Source organism: Lithobates pipiens, unplaced genomic scaffold, assembly GCF_037356315.1.
Source record: "Lithobates pipiens isolate NorthernLeopardFrog02 unplaced genomic scaffold, aLitPip1_a1.2 Scaffold_18, whole genome shotgun sequence".
In the NCBI taxonomy this organism is placed as follows: Eukaryota; Metazoa; Chordata; class Amphibia; order Anura; family Ranidae; genus Lithobates; species Lithobates pipiens.
In genome coordinates, this window is record NW_027507758.1 from 646,268,656 (window position 1) to 646,284,387 (window position 15,732).

Here is a 15,732-nt window from a genome sequence, read left to right on the forward strand (position 1 = left end):
TACTCCACACAGGATCCTTTCCCTACAGTGACAGAAGAAAGAATGTAAAATGGCCACCGGATCGGGTGTATTTATAGGTTAGGGGGAATGTCCAAGTGTCCATGAGCTGTCATGTCTCAATTGGTTGTCCTGTAACACATGATAAACGTGTCACGAAAGGTTAAAGTTCTTGTATACATTAAACACGTAAGTCCGCCGGGGCGAACGACGGAAAAAGGCGTTCGAACCCGCGGACGGCGAAAGTCGGAAATTCGCCGCGAAACGACCGCCGGGCGAACCGTTCGGCCATCACTAGTTATGTGTGCAATGTATCAGAGGAGCCGGTGATCTACTGACACTGCACTTGGGGGGCAGAAGGGCTGATCCTGCTAACACTGTGTTATTAGGGACACTATACTAAGGGGAGACAATAATATAGTTCTGTTCATGATCAGGATATTGATCCATACAGACACTATACTAGTAATGGCGGTGATCAGGATATTGATCCATACAGACACTATACTAGTAATGGCGGTGATCAGGATATTGATCCATACAGACACTATACTAGTAATGGCGGTGATCAGGATATTGATCCATACAGATACTAATATAGTTCTGTTCATGATCAGGATATTGATCCATACAGACACTATACTAGTAATGGTGGTGATCAGGATATTGATCCATACAGACACTATACTAGTAATGGTGGCGATCAGGATATTGATCCATACAGACACTATACTAGTAATGGTGGTGATCAGGATATTGATCCATACAGACACTATACTAGTAATGTTGGTGATCAGGATATTGATCCATACAGACACTATACTAGTAATGTTGGTGATCAGGATATTGATCCATACAGACACTATACTAGTAATGGCGGTGATCAGGATATTGATCCATACAGACACTATACTAGTAATGTTGGTGATCAGGATCCTATAGTGTGAGTGCGATAGTGTGCGGACAATCTAATGCTAGCTGACCCTGGCACTATCTGATGTAACAAGTGACCGTAATACAGCGATTGGTGAAAAATACTGTACACTGACGCTGTACTAATGGCACTGGTTGGGTGACAGGGGGGGATCAAAGGGTGAATGAGAGCAATCAATGGGGTTAAATGTGCCAATCTAAGGTGTGTGGGTGTAAAGTGTGGTGATTATACTCACAGTGTGGTGTTCTCTTCTCTTCCTGAACAGAAAAGGACTCGGGAAGAGAAGAAATCACAAGATTGCTCCCCGTGTTTACAAAATAAAACACAGGAGTGATTTGTAATTGGCTGCAGGTGATCAGCAGGGTACGGGGCAAAATCATTGGCTGGGACCTGCTGACAAACTTGTCCTACAGCCAATGACAGTGGAGGTTTCTGGGTGTGCGCGTGCATGGGAGCGGAACCGGAAGAAAGCCATGACATAAAAGTACATTACCAGACCTGTATGAGCCGCCCATCCATTGTATTTTTACAACACTTCATCCATGTCTTTGGTGATCTCTGATCTCCTTATCAACTGTTTCTTCCATGATGGAGATCAGCCATGGAGTATATCTGAGGTGTATATCAGGGTGTGCTTCTTCCCCACATGAGAGCTGTGATGTCCAGCAACATTCATATAGAAGACATTTCCCACACTCAAGGCACTAATACACCTCAAGAGTTGTGTGGGATCCCTGATGTACAGGAAGACAGGACTTCAGTGAGGAACTCAGGACAGGAATACGACTTCTCCCCGGTGTGAGATCTCTGATGTGCGGAAAGACTGGACTTCTCTGAAAAACATTTCCCGCACTCAGGACAGCAATACGGCTTCTCCCCCGTGTGAGATCTCTGATGTGTGTAAAGACTGGAGTTCTTTGAAAAACATTTCCCACACTCAGGACAGGAAAATGGCTTCTCCCCTGTGTGAGATCTCTGATGTGTGTTAAGATCAGACTTCTCTGAAAAACATTTCCCGCACTCATTACAGGAATGCGGCTTCTCCCCCGTGTGAGATCTCTGATGTCTGGAAAGATGGGACTTCTGTGAAAAACATTTCCCACACTCAAAACAGGAATACGGCTTCTCCCCCGTGTGAGATCTCTGATGTTTGGAAAGACTGAAGTTCTGTGAAAAACATTTCCCGCACTCAGGACATGAAAATGGCTTCTCCCCTGTATGGGATCTCTGATGTTTATTAAGATAAGACTTCTGTGAAAAACATTTCCTGCACTCAGGACAGGAAAATGGCTTCTCCCCCGTGTGAGATCTCTGATGTTCGTAAAGACTGGTCTTCTGTGAAAAACATTTCCCGCACTCAGGACAGGAAAACGGCTTCTCCCCCGTGTGAGATCTCTGATGTCTGTAAAGATCGGACTTATGTGAAAAACAATTTCCGCACTCAGGACAGGAATACGGCTTCTCCCCCGTGTGAGATCTCTGATGTCTGTAAAGATTGGTCTTCTGTGAAAAACATTTCCCGCACTCAGGACAGGAATACGGCTTCTCCCCCGTGTGAGATCTCTGATGTCTGTAAAGATAGGACTTATGTGAAAAACATTTCCCGCACTCAGGGCAGGAATACGGCTTCTCCCCTGTGTGAGATCTCTGATGTTTGGAAAGACTGGACTTCTGTGTAAAACATTTCCCGCACTCAGGACAGGAATACGGCTTCTCCCCCGTGTGAGATCTTTTATGCCCATTAAGTTTGGATTTAGAAGGGAAACACTTCCCGCACTCAGTACAGGAAAAGCTCTTCTCTGTTGGAAGGACGGCACCATCCCTCACAGTCTGAGGTTCCTCAGGATAAGAGGAATACGATGGTCCATCTACACTGTGTGGTTCCGGATGGACATTTGAGGTAGTCGGGTTTTCTCCTGGACTATACTGTGTGATGTCCTCATCTTCTACTTTACAGTCTGGAGACAAAGTGAGACAATCCTCTGAGGTTTTCCTCATCTCCCGTCCATCTACTAAAATAGAAATACAAAGATTATTACTAGACATGAGCTGATTGGTTCCTGCTGTGCTCCAATCACATCATCCAATATAAAATGTCCAGCTGGTAGGAAATGGGTGTAACAAAAGAGAATACATATTATGTGTATATATAGCAGTGGGGGGAGGGGAGAGAGCAGAAGTCAGGACTATGTAATGTATAACATATTGTATAAGATACAACAGATAGGACTATATAGTATCAGAATGATGTAATGTACAACATAGAGTATATAGTGCAGGGGTCAGGAGTATGTAATGTAGAATATAAAGTATACAGTGTAAGGGTCAGGACTCATAATATTGGTATTCAGTAATCAGTGGAAGATGAAATGATTACATGAGACAAGTTGCAGAGGTCCCACACCGCTGCCTCCCATCTCCTGAGACTGCACTCAGTGACTTGGGTCTGAGACTATACAGACATATCCCTCCACCCGGCACAGCCAGCAGACAACACAACAAGTAATCCTGGGGGAATTGTTCTGTCAGAGATCTTGTCATACCCGGGTATGGGGCAGAAGACCCAAATCACATACCCCAGGTGCCTAGATCTAGTAACATCTATGGGGAAAATGAACATTTTGCTGCCGGCTGATCCCCAGAATCTCCATAAATCCAGTCTAGATACATAAATTGTGTCGGCAGCACAGAGAAGGAAGATTATCGGAGAGAAATCCAGGAATACAGGACGGGGAACACAGCTCAGGAAAGTGACCAGGGGATTACAGGCTGATATCACCCAGCCCCCACCCTACTCTGGACCAATCAGTGAGCAGTATGGGTGGAGGAATGTATTTAGTGTTAATGACCCACCTGTGCTGATCTCTGTAGGAGTGTCCTCCTCTATAAATGTCCCCGTTATTCCATCCTCCTCCATAGACTGCTGATCATCCCTCACATACCTCTCTTCTTCTTCTGATTTCACCTCAAATTCTATATCCATTGGATCTCCACTCTAAACCAAGAAAATGAGAGAGAAGATCATCTGTAAGATAGAAGATTTATTATTGTGACATCACATAGAAAATCCAACTGTGTTTTATAAGCTCCATTCCATTACCTTGCAATATTGAGGGATGGTGTGATCTTCCTGTGTGGAATCCCGGGAATACAGAGGACGGGGACATCTCTCTGGTGGGTTTCTGTAGCTGGATGACTCCACCATGGTGTCCTGGTACAGATCTTTGTGTTCTTTTAGAGACTCCTCCATCACCCCATCCTCATCATCCTCCTCTTTTATCTCTTCTGTAACCTCAACTTTAGAATCTCTCAGGTTTCCACTCTGAATATATAATAAAAATGACATCAATGGTAACAATGCAGATAATGTACAGATCTTAATGATACTATCGGTGATTGTTCCTCATCTACCTGATGATGGTGGGGGATGGTGTGACCTTCCTGTGTGGAATCCCGGGAATATAGAGGACGGGGACATCTCTCTGGTGGGTTTCTGTAGCTGGATGACTCCACCATGGTGTCCTGGTACAGATCTTTGTGTTCTTTTAGAGACTCCTCCATCACCCCATCCTCATCATCCTCCTCTTTTATCTCTTCTGTAACCTCAACTTTAGAATCTCTCAGGTTTCCACTCTGAATATATAATAAAAATGACATCAATGGTAACAATGCAGATAATGTACAGATCTTAATGATACTATCGGTGATTGTTCCTCATCTACCTGATGATGGTGGGGGATGGTGTGACCTTCCTGTGTGGAATCCCGGGAATACAGAGGACGGGGACATCTCTCTGGTGGGTTCCCATTACTGGATCCATCTGTAGGAAACACACACACTGACTGAATACATTGTTTCTATGTGTTTATCAGATGATGGGGGATCTAGGTGGAGCCTCCGTACTGCTCTCTCCTTTACAATAAAGTCTCCTCTTACCCGGTGATGTGAGGGGCGGCTGATTGTCCATCATGACGTCCTTGTAGAGATCCTTGTGTCCTTCTAAATACTCCCACTCCTCCATGGAGAAATAGACAGTGACATCCTGACACCTTATAGGAACCTGACACACACAATGATACAGTCACCATCCAGACACATCCCTTGTCTGTTACTGGATAATGTCCCAGAATCCTCCTCACCTCTCCTGTCAGCAGCTCCATCATCTTCTTGTTGACTTCTAGAATCTTCTCCATGTTGTGTCTCTCAGGTTTTAGGGAGTCACATGGAGGCACTGTGATGGTCATATGATCACCGGACTTCACAAGAGGAAAGCTCTGTATTGAGGAACCAATAGGAATATCATCTTAGAATCCCAGAATCCTCCTCACCTCTCCGGTCAGGTCTGTGTTTTATTAATAGAGATAAGAGTGATGTCATGTGACCTCCCAGAATCCTCCTCACCTCTCTGGTCAGGTCTGTGTTTTATTAATAGAGATAAGAGTGATGTCATGTGACCTCCCATAATCCTCCTCACCTCTCCGGTCAGGTCTGTGTTTTATTAATAGAGATAAGAGTGATGCCATGTGACCTCCCAGAATCCTCCTCACCTCTCCGGTCAGGTCTGTGTTTTATTAATAGAGATAAGAGTGATGTCATGTGACCTCCCAGAATCCTCCTCACCTCTCCAGTCAGGACTGTGTTTTATTAATAGAGATAAGAGTGATGTCATGTGGCCTCCCAGAATCCTCCTCCCCTCTCCGGTCAGGTCTGTGTTTTATTAATAGAGATAAGAGTGATGTCATGTGACCTCCCAGAATCCTCCTCACCTCTCCGGTCAGCAGGTAGATGATCTCCAGGGTGAGGTTTAGTATCTTCTCAGTCATGTGACTCCGGTCCTCCTCCATCCTCATTGGTGCCGTCATTTGATCTATACAGGTCTCCTTGTAGACGGATAACTTTGAGAAATTAAAGTAAGAATTATTTGGATGGTATTGGTCACACAATAATATTATTATTATTCAAGATTTATATAGCGCCAACAGTTTATGCAGCGCTTTACAATGTATAGGGTGGACAACACAATTACAGTACAATACAGAAGGTACAGGAGGGCCCGGCTCGTAGAGGTTACATTCTAAAGGGAGGGGGTGGTGGTACAAAAGGTAATAGCTGCAGAGAGTGATTTGATGGGGGGTGGCTCGGGGACAGTTAGGTGGGTGTGGGATAGTCTTCCCTGAATAAATGAAATTTCAGGGAACTTCTAAAGGTGGAGAGGGTAGGGGCTGATCGGACATACTGTGACAGGGAGTTCCAGAGGATGGGAGAGGGTCTGGAGAAGTCCTGAAGGCGAGCATGGGAGGAGGTAACAAGGGAGCTAGAGAGCAGGAGGTCCTGGGAGGAGCGGAAGGGACGATTTGGGCGATATCTGCAGATGAGGTCGGTGATGTAGATGGGGGCGATGTTGTGGATGACCTTGTATGTTATGGTTAGCATTTTGAATTTTATACGGGGGGGAGGGGAAGCCAGTGAAGGGATTGGCAGAGAGGGGCGGCAGTCACGGATCGATTAGTGAGGTGTATTAGTCTAGCAGCAGCATTCATAATAGACTGAAGGGGGGAGGAGCCTGTGTAAGGGTCGGACAATAAGGAGAGAGTTGCCATAGTCAAGGTGGGAAATAATCGCGGAGTGAACGAGTTGCTTTGTGGTGTCATTAGTCAGGAAGGTGGAATTCTGGAGATGTTGCGGAGGTGAAGGCGGCAGGATTTAGCCAGTGATTGGATTTGGGGAGAAGGAGAGGTCAGAGTCAAGGATTACACTCAGGACCCTGCCATGTGTGGAGGGACCAATGGTTGTGTTGGTGATATTAATGGTGAAATCACGGGGGAGGGGGGGTGGAACGTGAGGGAGGAAATATAAAGCTCAGTTTTAGAAAGATTGTGTTTGAGAAAGTGGTGTGACATCCATATCGATATGTCATTCAAGAGGAGTTCCCCTTAAAAAAAAAGAATTAAAAGTCAGCAGCTACAAATACTGCAGCTGCTGACTTTTAATAATCGGACACTTACCTGTTCCAGGGTCCAGCAATGCGGGGGAATGAAGCCCCGCTCGTCCCCCCTCCGCTCGGTGGTGCCGGCATTGCAACTGTGGGCACCCGGCTGTGGCTTCACAGCCAGACACCCACTGCGCATGCAATTCGCTGCGCAGTCATCGGGGACCTGTCACATGTCCCAAATGACTGACAGGAGGGAGGGGCAGAGCTGAGCCCTTCCTGTGCTGAGGGGAAGTAATGTCACCAGCCCAGGCACTGAAGGAGGCAGACTACGAGGGACCCCCTAGCAACAGGCATTTAGAGGTGAGTTAAAAAAAAAAAAAACCTAATGTGTTTTTTTTTATGAATTTTAATCATTTTTTTTGTGTGAAGTTGTAGATCTGTGAGGAGATGGAGGGGGTGAGTTGAGGAGTGGAGAGATAGATCTGGGTGTCGTCGGCATAGAGGTGGTATGGGAAGCCATGGGAGGTTATCAACTGGCCCAGGGAAGGGGTATAGAGTGAGAATAGGAGGGGCCCAAGGACAGAACCTTGGGGTACCCCAACAGAAAGAGGAGCGGAGGAGATGGAGTTGTAAGTGACACTGAAAGTGACGCTGAGATAGATAGGAGGAGAACCAGGATAAAGCAGAATCATGGAGGCCAAAGGAGGGTAATTTGCTGAGGAGGAGCAGGTGGCCAACTGTGTCAAAGGTAGCAGAGAGGTCTTAGAGTATGAGTATGGAGTAATGGCCATCGGTTTTAGCAGTTAGTAGGTCAATGGTGAGTTTTAGTAGGGCAGTTTCAGTAGAATGTTGTGGGCGGACTGTAGGGGGTCGAGAAGGTTGTGGTCCATGAGGTAGCGACTCATTCGGTCATGGACAAGGCGTTCGATGAGCTTGGAGGCAAACGGGAGCAGGGAGATGGGTCTTAAGGTATTCAAACAGGTGGGGTAAAGTGAGGGTTTTTCGAGTATGGGGGTAACCAGTGCATGTTTCAACGGTGAAGGAAAGGTGCCGGAGGAGAGGGAGAGGTTGAAGATGTGGGTTAGGGAGTTGAGGATAGAGTGGGAAGGTGGTCGCAGTAATTGTGAGGGGATAATAATAATAATAATTAAATATAATAAGATGTGGATGTGAGGGGGTAATAGGAGGGTTTCTATACATATAAGAACTACCCCCCCCCCCCCCCCCATGGGAACACATTTAGTTTGGACTGTTTAGCATCTGATTTATTTTTTTTGGCCTCCTGGGACCCTCTTCTCCTGCCATATCAGAAATTCTCTTCTCTCTGTTGGGTTTGTTTGGTTTCTGAACTGCTCTGAGGCAGTGCTGTGAGGACAATGTCGGGTCATCATGATGTCCAGGAAGGGGAACTTGCTGACTTTTGGTCGGAGTTGTCGGCTAATCAGGATAATTGCCAGAACTCCGGCTGCAAGGCTCCAATCTCCGGCAGCCTGCTGACTGATCTGAGTGATGTCACTCTCTGCAGTAAGAGAAGGGATGGGATTGGATAGCAGGAGGATGCTGCTGGTGGAGTACAGAACTGTGGGGGAGGAGTCTGTTCTGTGCTCTCCAATAGCAATTCAGTGTGGGTAGGAGGAGGACAACAGGGGGAGGGGTTTGTTCTCTTAGTCTTGGTGTATTTTGTGTTGTGGAACATTCTTCTTGACCAGTGATATGGTGAGGTGAAGCTTCCTTCACTTACTGAAGAGAAATGTCAGAGAGACGACTCAGTGCAAAGTGTCACATGAGGAAATCCTGGGAAATAATTCCCGACTAATAGGTATAAATAAATCGATCAGCCAATGATTTGATAAATGATTAATAAATTATAAATTGTATACGGAGACAACGGCGGTTACAGAATGGAGGATAATAATGGAAGGAATATGACATCGCATATAACGGTCTCTTTTCATCATCAAGTCCTGTGTGACTGAACTATTGTCTTATTTCCACTTAGAACTTTACTATTGTCCGGCTCCGACCTCTGATCATTGATTTTGGTTCAGTGGAATCGCTCCGATTAATCACTACAGTCTTATTGATCAATCAGCTGCTGATTTGGATTACGTTCAGTCTAAAGGATACACAGCTTGTTATCATCATCTACAGCTTCTTGGACTTTGTATATCTGCAGACGGCTCCCCATTTTCATCTCCCCCTTTTCTCCAATCCCCTGGACTCATTTTGTCCTTTTACTCTACAATTTCTACCACGGATTGTTATATGAAATGTCACATTGCTTACATTATTAACCTCAATTCAACACGGGCACAGCGCCCCCCAACATCAGCCAACTCCTCCCCCAGGCACACGCTCCACGTTCTCCATACTAGGTGGACTCTGCGCCCTGTGTTGGCTCTGAGGGACCGGTCACTGATACCAGCTGCAGCACCCAGAGCCTGGTGAGTGCCTATAAGAGGTGTGGGGGGTCCTCGGTGTGTGTGGGGCCCTAAGATGTGTGAGGGGGCAGGATCTGCTCTCTGCACATCTCAAAATCCTCTCCTACCTCTGCCAGCTGCTCTCTGGAGTTTTTGCCCTCCCCAACATCTATGTGCCCCTTCCAGGGCTGCCCCTATTATTGCCCCTTCATCTGTCCCACCCATTCCTATCCATCCTCCTCATCTCATCTCTCTGCTACCCCTGCCCATAACCCCCCTCTGACTGGCACCCCAGTACAGACCCCCTCCCCCCATTCATGCACCTCATCTCAGCCTTTGTCATCACTTGGGAATCTCAGTGGCTGCAATGTGCCATGTTTGGGGTCACCGAGAACAAAGAGCCTCACTGGGCACTGCTGGAAGTGATCGGCGGAGGTGAGCCCGGTGTGTGTAAATAGAAAATAAGATCTTATTACCTCCTCTGCTGTTACTTCCAGTGATGTCTTCTCTTCCCTGCCACATGGAACGTCTTGTCTATTCCAGATTACTTCCTGTCTGCATTCCATAGAAACTTCCTGTCTAAATATGAGTGATATCACCACCTTGTGGAGATCAGCAGAACTGCAGCCGCAAGAAATGTCTCATAGTAATCACTCCTGTCAAATATCTTACAGAGCTATCACAGAAGTTCAAATATAACATAAAAATAGTAAGAAGAAATAGATAACGTTCTTATGTAACAAATTGTTTAACAAAGATATTTTTATTACATGTAGAAAAGTATTAAAGACACAGAACACAAGGTCATAACAAATGTATAGCTAATCCACTCATAATGAAAATGTTTAAGCATAAATTGCAAACATTTCATGTTCATATAGGAAAGGTGGTGGAGATCTCTGAAAGTAAGAACAATTCCTTGAATGCTTATATAAATAGAATAATTAATCCTGGAGTGAAGAAAGCTGTAAAGCAATAAATAATATATAAACTGAGTCATCCACTTCATCCATAAAGACATTGTGATTCCAGATCTTCTAGATCACATAGAAGGAGGACTCATCGAGGATTTCATACATTTGTTTGGAAGGATAGAAGAATCCTCAGAAGGGATCATGTAGGATGACAGGAAAGTCTCCTGACTGTTGGGATCATCCAAACATAATGATTACATCCATGAACTGGAGCGAGATCATTGGGGTGATAAAGCCAGTCTGTAAACACTGTGTAGACGTTATCCAAGAACTCAGCACACTCCAGGTGTGGAGAAAGTCTCAAGGTGGATTTATCTTGTCATTTATCATAGGTAGAAATGTCCACACATGGACTTCCACAGGGACCACCAACACTACATATATAACGTGTACAGTGTCCTCAGGACTCCAGGTAGATTTAGACTGTAATTAATTGCTTCCTGTCAGGCCTATAGCAGAATGACGGCCAAGTGGGAGCTCTCCTGTCCTGGGTAGACATCATATGATGACAGCCTTGTCGTTGATTCCAGATGATGAAGGACAGTCCCGGGATTTAGTCCTCTGTCCCATCATGTCCTCATCTCACAGGTTCCAGGATAGGAGAGTCCTGCGGAGTGTCAGTGAGGGGATGACTTCTGGAACACTCTCCTGGGTCCCATCACCAGGCACTGCAATTGTAGCCGACTGTGGGGAGCAGTGATCTCCTTTCTGACAGTGATAGTAGAACTCTGACATCAGCAGAGAGGCAGCGGGAGTGTGTGATCAGGTAAGTACCCCCACTGACCACCAATACTGGGCTGGGGTTACACTTTATTCTCACCGACACCAACAATGGGGCTTATTTTATCTCACCGACACCAATGTTAGATGTCAAGGAAACCATGCCCACTGTGACTTGCTAACTGAAGTGAGAGTCTTGATTGGTGGAGGAGGAATGAGGGTTTCGTTTATTTGGGAAGATAAAACCAGCTATGATACAGTTCTCATAGCCCGCAATACTGCTAACCACCACTGGGGGGGGGGAGACTCTCCCACATTTATCTGGCTGGACACACACAGGCAGATACAAATCTTTCATACAATCTGATACAATCTAAGGCATTGATTCTCAGTCAGGGTTCCTCCAAATGTTGCTAGGGGTTCCTTCAGCATTGGACAATTTCTGCCTCTCAGATAAGTTCCCACTGACACCATTGATCTTTTTAGCTATCTGTAAGGAGGTAATTCTTCCCAATGACCACAAGTGTGAGGACCGTTCTTCCCACTGACCATCACACTAATGTATCATGAGTTGTAGACTTCTAATTTTTAGCAGGGGTTCCCCGAGGCCAAAGAACTATTTCAAGGGTTCCTCTGTGTTGAAAAGGTTGAGAAAGGCTGATCTAAGGAGTGTGGAGCAGACAAGTGATCCCCACACACTTCAGAGGATCCCCCAAGCGATCCTTCAATCTAGAATCCTGGTGCTATGACTTCTTCCACTGCCCCCCCACCCCCGCACACATGATTCAGGGCAGATTGGATGAAGTGTTTGATGTGAGTGGTGTGGTGGGCAGTGATACACACATACAGATCCATGTCTGCCAGATACAATCACTTCCACACACTGACAATAATCTGCATTAGGGAGGAGCTCCGTGTCTGAACAGAAGATTAGATGAACACTGGCCCCTCCCACATTCTTCCGATCCAACGTTTACGGTATTTGGTGCAGATGAATGTGATGGCTTCTGGCTGTCACTGGTTTCTATGGAAGCAATGGCTGCCTGCAACAGATGTGTCCTTAGCAACCACCGGCTTCACCCCACCCATTCTCTTACATGGCCACGTAGGCAAATGGGTGGGGCATAGATCATGACATCATTGTAAGAATATGACCATATTTGGGCAATGATGTCACCACTATCCCCACACCTTCCTTTATATAGCTGATGACAGCTCAGGACACTATCAGTCAGCGAGTGTTACCGTCGGAGATCGCCCCTGTGTGGCGGGTCATTGGGGGGTATTGGGGAGTCAGCGGGGGTTGGCATCGGGACTGGTGATGGATTTACAATGAGAGACTTTTTGGGGGGACTTTTTTTTTATAAAGCACATTGAGTGTCTTTATTGTTTTTTTTTTGTGAATGAGTATGGGTGCTATGCACTATGTACCCCAGACTCATTCGGGTAGGGGGCCCAGTATCTCTGGGACCCCTAATATTTAAAGAGGGGTTCCAGATTCTGATAAGCCCCCTGCCCACAGACTCCCACAATCACCTGGCCAGGGTTGTGAGGATGAGGCCCCGTTCCTTATCAACATGGGGACAAGGTGTGTTGCCTGGGGGGTCCCCCCTGGGAAGGCACCCCCATGATGAGGGCACATGGCCAGGTATGGTTCATGCTTGTCCCTCCCCCTTTCCTGGTCAGCCAGGCTGCATGTTAGGATTAAAGGTCTGTATGGAATTTCTGGGGGGCACACACTTTTTCTGTGTGAGGTCCCCCTTTAATATCCATCTTAGACTCAGAGGGTCTGGTCTGTATTTGGGGGTCTCTATACATTTTCTCATTGTTGCTGTAGGATGGGCTACGTAAAAAAGAAACATTTATAAAAATAAAAAATAAATCTGTTTAAATTGCCAGAAAATTATATTTCATTCCTGGCTTCTTCTTTTTTAAGCAGCACAAAGATCCTCCAAAGGTCCCCCAAATACATAGAAGAACCTGGGGGGGTCTGTGTGCTGTTTTGGTAATTATAGGTGTATGAGTATGATCTCAGGTATTATATGAAGACATGTCTGATGAAGGAAACTGGAAACTGTAGGAAAGGGCCGAACATTTGCTTGTTTGGCTGTTATTTTTTTCTATTTTCTGGTCCGTCGGGCAGCGCGATTGATGGTGGATTACATTATTATTTTATCTTTTTTAACTAGTAACGGACCGCCCGCCGCAGTTGTACTGCGGAAAGTTGGCTCACCTGCGCAAATTGCCGTCATTGTACTATGGGCGCATACACGAGTAGAGGAGTCAACCAGCAGGTCCGGTGTGGAACAGTGATCTCTCCTTTCTCCTCCTCCAGTCAGTCCCATCCCCCATACAGTTAGCAACACCTCCTAGGGAACAAACTTAACCCCTTGGTCGCCCCCTAGTGTTAACCCCTTCCCTGCCAGTGACATTTATACAGTAATCAATGGCTATTTTTTAGCTCTGATTGCTGTATAAATGTCAATGGTCCCAATAAAGTGTCAAAAGTGTCCGATCTGTTTGCCGCAATGTCGCAGTCCCACTAAAAATCACAGATCAGCACCATTACTAGTAAAAAAAATAATAATAAAAATGACATAAATCTATCCCCTATTTTGTAGACGCTATAACTTTTGCACAAACCAATCAATATACGCTTATTGGTATTTTTTTTTTGACAAAAATATGTAGCAGAATATATATTGGCCTAAACTGATGAAGACATTTGTTTTTTGGATATTTATTATAGAAGAAAGTAAAAAATATATTTTTTTTTTTTTTCAAAATTGTGGTTAATAAAAGATTTTTCAAAAACTGTCTCTTGTGACTATCACTTTTGACACTTTTTTGGTGAATGGATGGGGGTACGATGTACCCGATACCCATTCACAGGGTGGTGGCTGGGATCTGGGGGCCCCCTTGTTAAAGGGGGCTTCCAGATTCTGATAAGCCCCTCACCCGCAGACCCCAGAAACCACAGCCCAGTGTTGTGGGGACAAGGCACCCCAAAGCACCCTCCCCATGTTGAGGGTATGTGGCCTGGTATGATTCAGGAGGGGGGATCTGCTTGCTTGTCCCCCCTATCCTGAACTGCCAGGCTGCTTGTTTGAATAAGGGACTGGTATGGATTTTGGGGGTAACCTATGCCTTTTTTTTTGCCATAAAAATCCATATCAGACTCAAGGTCCTGAAATGGACTGGGGGGGTGGGGCACGCCATTTTTTTCATTATTTTTAATCTGTATTGCTGGGAGTCGGCAATAAATTACAGCTGTACGTTTAAATGACATTTTTTCCTTTAGAAATGTCATTATTGCTGCGGCATGTTCTATACATCATAGAGATGTGCTACTTTACAGGCAGACTTTATGAAGATGTATTTAATATGTATTGTCACAGTGTCTCCCAGTGTTATTTCTCCCGCAGCCCACTCTAAAGAGCTGACTGGGGCAGACTGACGCTGGTTGAGATCCGTCTGGTACTGAAAAGCTTCCTGAGGTTGGAGAGAGGTGTTTGCATAGTGGGGATATGTCCGCCAGTGAAAGGGCCCCTGTGTGATGTACACAACGATCGTCTGGGGGGGTGTTCACTCTGCAAAGACATTATTGGTTAGGGGATGTACGCTCGCGTGTCTCTGTGTGGCTGATCAACACATGGTGGGACCGTAGTGTACACCTACAGATAATCTCCCATCCATAGGAACGGTAGCATAATCCGGGTGTGCATTGTTCTCTGAACAACGCAGAATAAGGATTCACGCCAATGGTAAAAACGGGAGCCTTTGAATTGTTATGGTCGGTGACATGGTTCATAATTTCAAGCCATGCAGCTTCCTATTTACTGGAGAGCATGGCTTCCAGGTACAGGGGTCTGGAAATCATACACACTGCCCCTGCCCCCAGACACGCCCATAAGACTCCCCTAGTCATTGTTCATTGGCTGCTGTATAACCCCTCCTGCTTGAAGGAATGGCTGTGCTTGATTGGTCGATTGTGAAACCATAAAGCTCTATTGTTATAGAAATAAAGATTACTCCCAGGATCAGGCAGTTGGTTGAGCGGAGGATGTAAGCAGGGTGGTCATGTCTGTTTACTGGGGGATATGTGGGAAACAGAGCGATACTAAGAGACATTATACCAAAAGGCTGAGAAGGGCGCTTATTAACGCAGGTGAGAGGGATTACGTGTAGAGTATAGAAAAATCTCCACAACAACCCCCAGGCACAATATTTAACCCTTTCATGACTAAGCCTATTTCTGACATTTGGTGTTTACAAGTTAAAATCCATATTTTTTGCTAGAAAATTACTTAGAACTCCCAAATATTATATATATTTTTAAGCAGAGAAACTAGAGAATAAAATGGTGATTGCTGCAATATTTTATGTCACACGGTATTGTGCAGCAATTTAAATACAATTTTTTGGGAAAAAGACACTTTTATGAATTTAAAAAAAAAAAACGAACAAGTAAAGTTAGCCCAAGTATTCAGATCACTGAAAACGGCAATTCTGAATACTGTATATTGTTTAAAAACCGAAGCCATTGGAAGCCGAGTAAACATCACTTCTGTGTTTACAGAGAGAAGACTGGAATGATGCCGTTTCCGGCTTTCGTCCAGTCTGTCTCTAGGAGCCGGAAGTGGCGGATCGAAGATCGGGTCTCCCGGTGGGACTGGAGGCCCGGGAAGAGTGTCAGAAGGCGGAGAGAGGGAGGGTGGCCCCTCCCACTCCTCCGTTATAACAACCGAGCGGCTT

General features: G+C 45.5%; 2 protein-coding genes across 2 annotated transcripts in view; both read right to left on the reverse strand.

Moving 5' to 3' along the window:
- Window positions 1-1,462: 1,462 nt before the first annotated feature.
- LOC143986912 (uncharacterized) overlaps window positions 1,463-15,732 on the reverse strand; it is a 63,870-nt gene continuing 49,600 nt past the window's right edge. Inside the window, exon 5 of the mRNA XM_077485321.1 lies at window positions 1,463-2,723. Coding sequence (XP_077341447.1) covers window positions 1,646-2,723 — 1,078 coding nt within the window. The 3' untranslated portion in view covers window positions 1,463-1,645. The remainder of the gene's footprint in view (window positions 2,724-15,732) is intronic.
- On the reverse strand, window positions 3,925-9,864 carry LOC143989777 (uncharacterized). Its single transcript, XM_077490047.1, has 7 exons — window positions 9,760-9,864; window positions 5,698-5,826; window positions 5,071-5,205; window positions 4,868-4,991; window positions 4,654-4,751; window positions 4,343-4,564; window positions 3,925-4,253 (listed from the first exon to the last, which is right to left on the reverse strand). Exons 1-7 carry the CDS (start codon window positions 9,847-9,849, stop codon window positions 4,011-4,013), a joined length of 1,041 nt encoding a protein of 346 aa, XP_077346173.1. The 5' UTR covers window positions 9,850-9,864; the 3' UTR covers window positions 3,925-4,010.

What these genes read in the sequence shown, in the direction of transcription:
- LOC143989777 (XM_077490047.1), bottom strand. Translation starts at nt 9,849, where the DNA reads ATGGAATGCAGACAGGAAGTAATCTGGAATAGACAAGACGTTCCATGT. An exon ending in TGGAGCTGCTGACAGGAGAG is followed by an intron (nt 4,992 to 5,070) that starts GTGAGGAGGATT and finishes TGTGTGTGTCAG; the next exon opens with GTTCCTATAAGGTGTCAGGA. An exon ending in CCATCCCCCACCATCATCAG is followed by an intron (nt 4,565 to 4,653) that starts GTAGATGAGGAA and finishes TTATATATTCAG; the next exon opens with AGTGGAAACCTGAGAGATTC.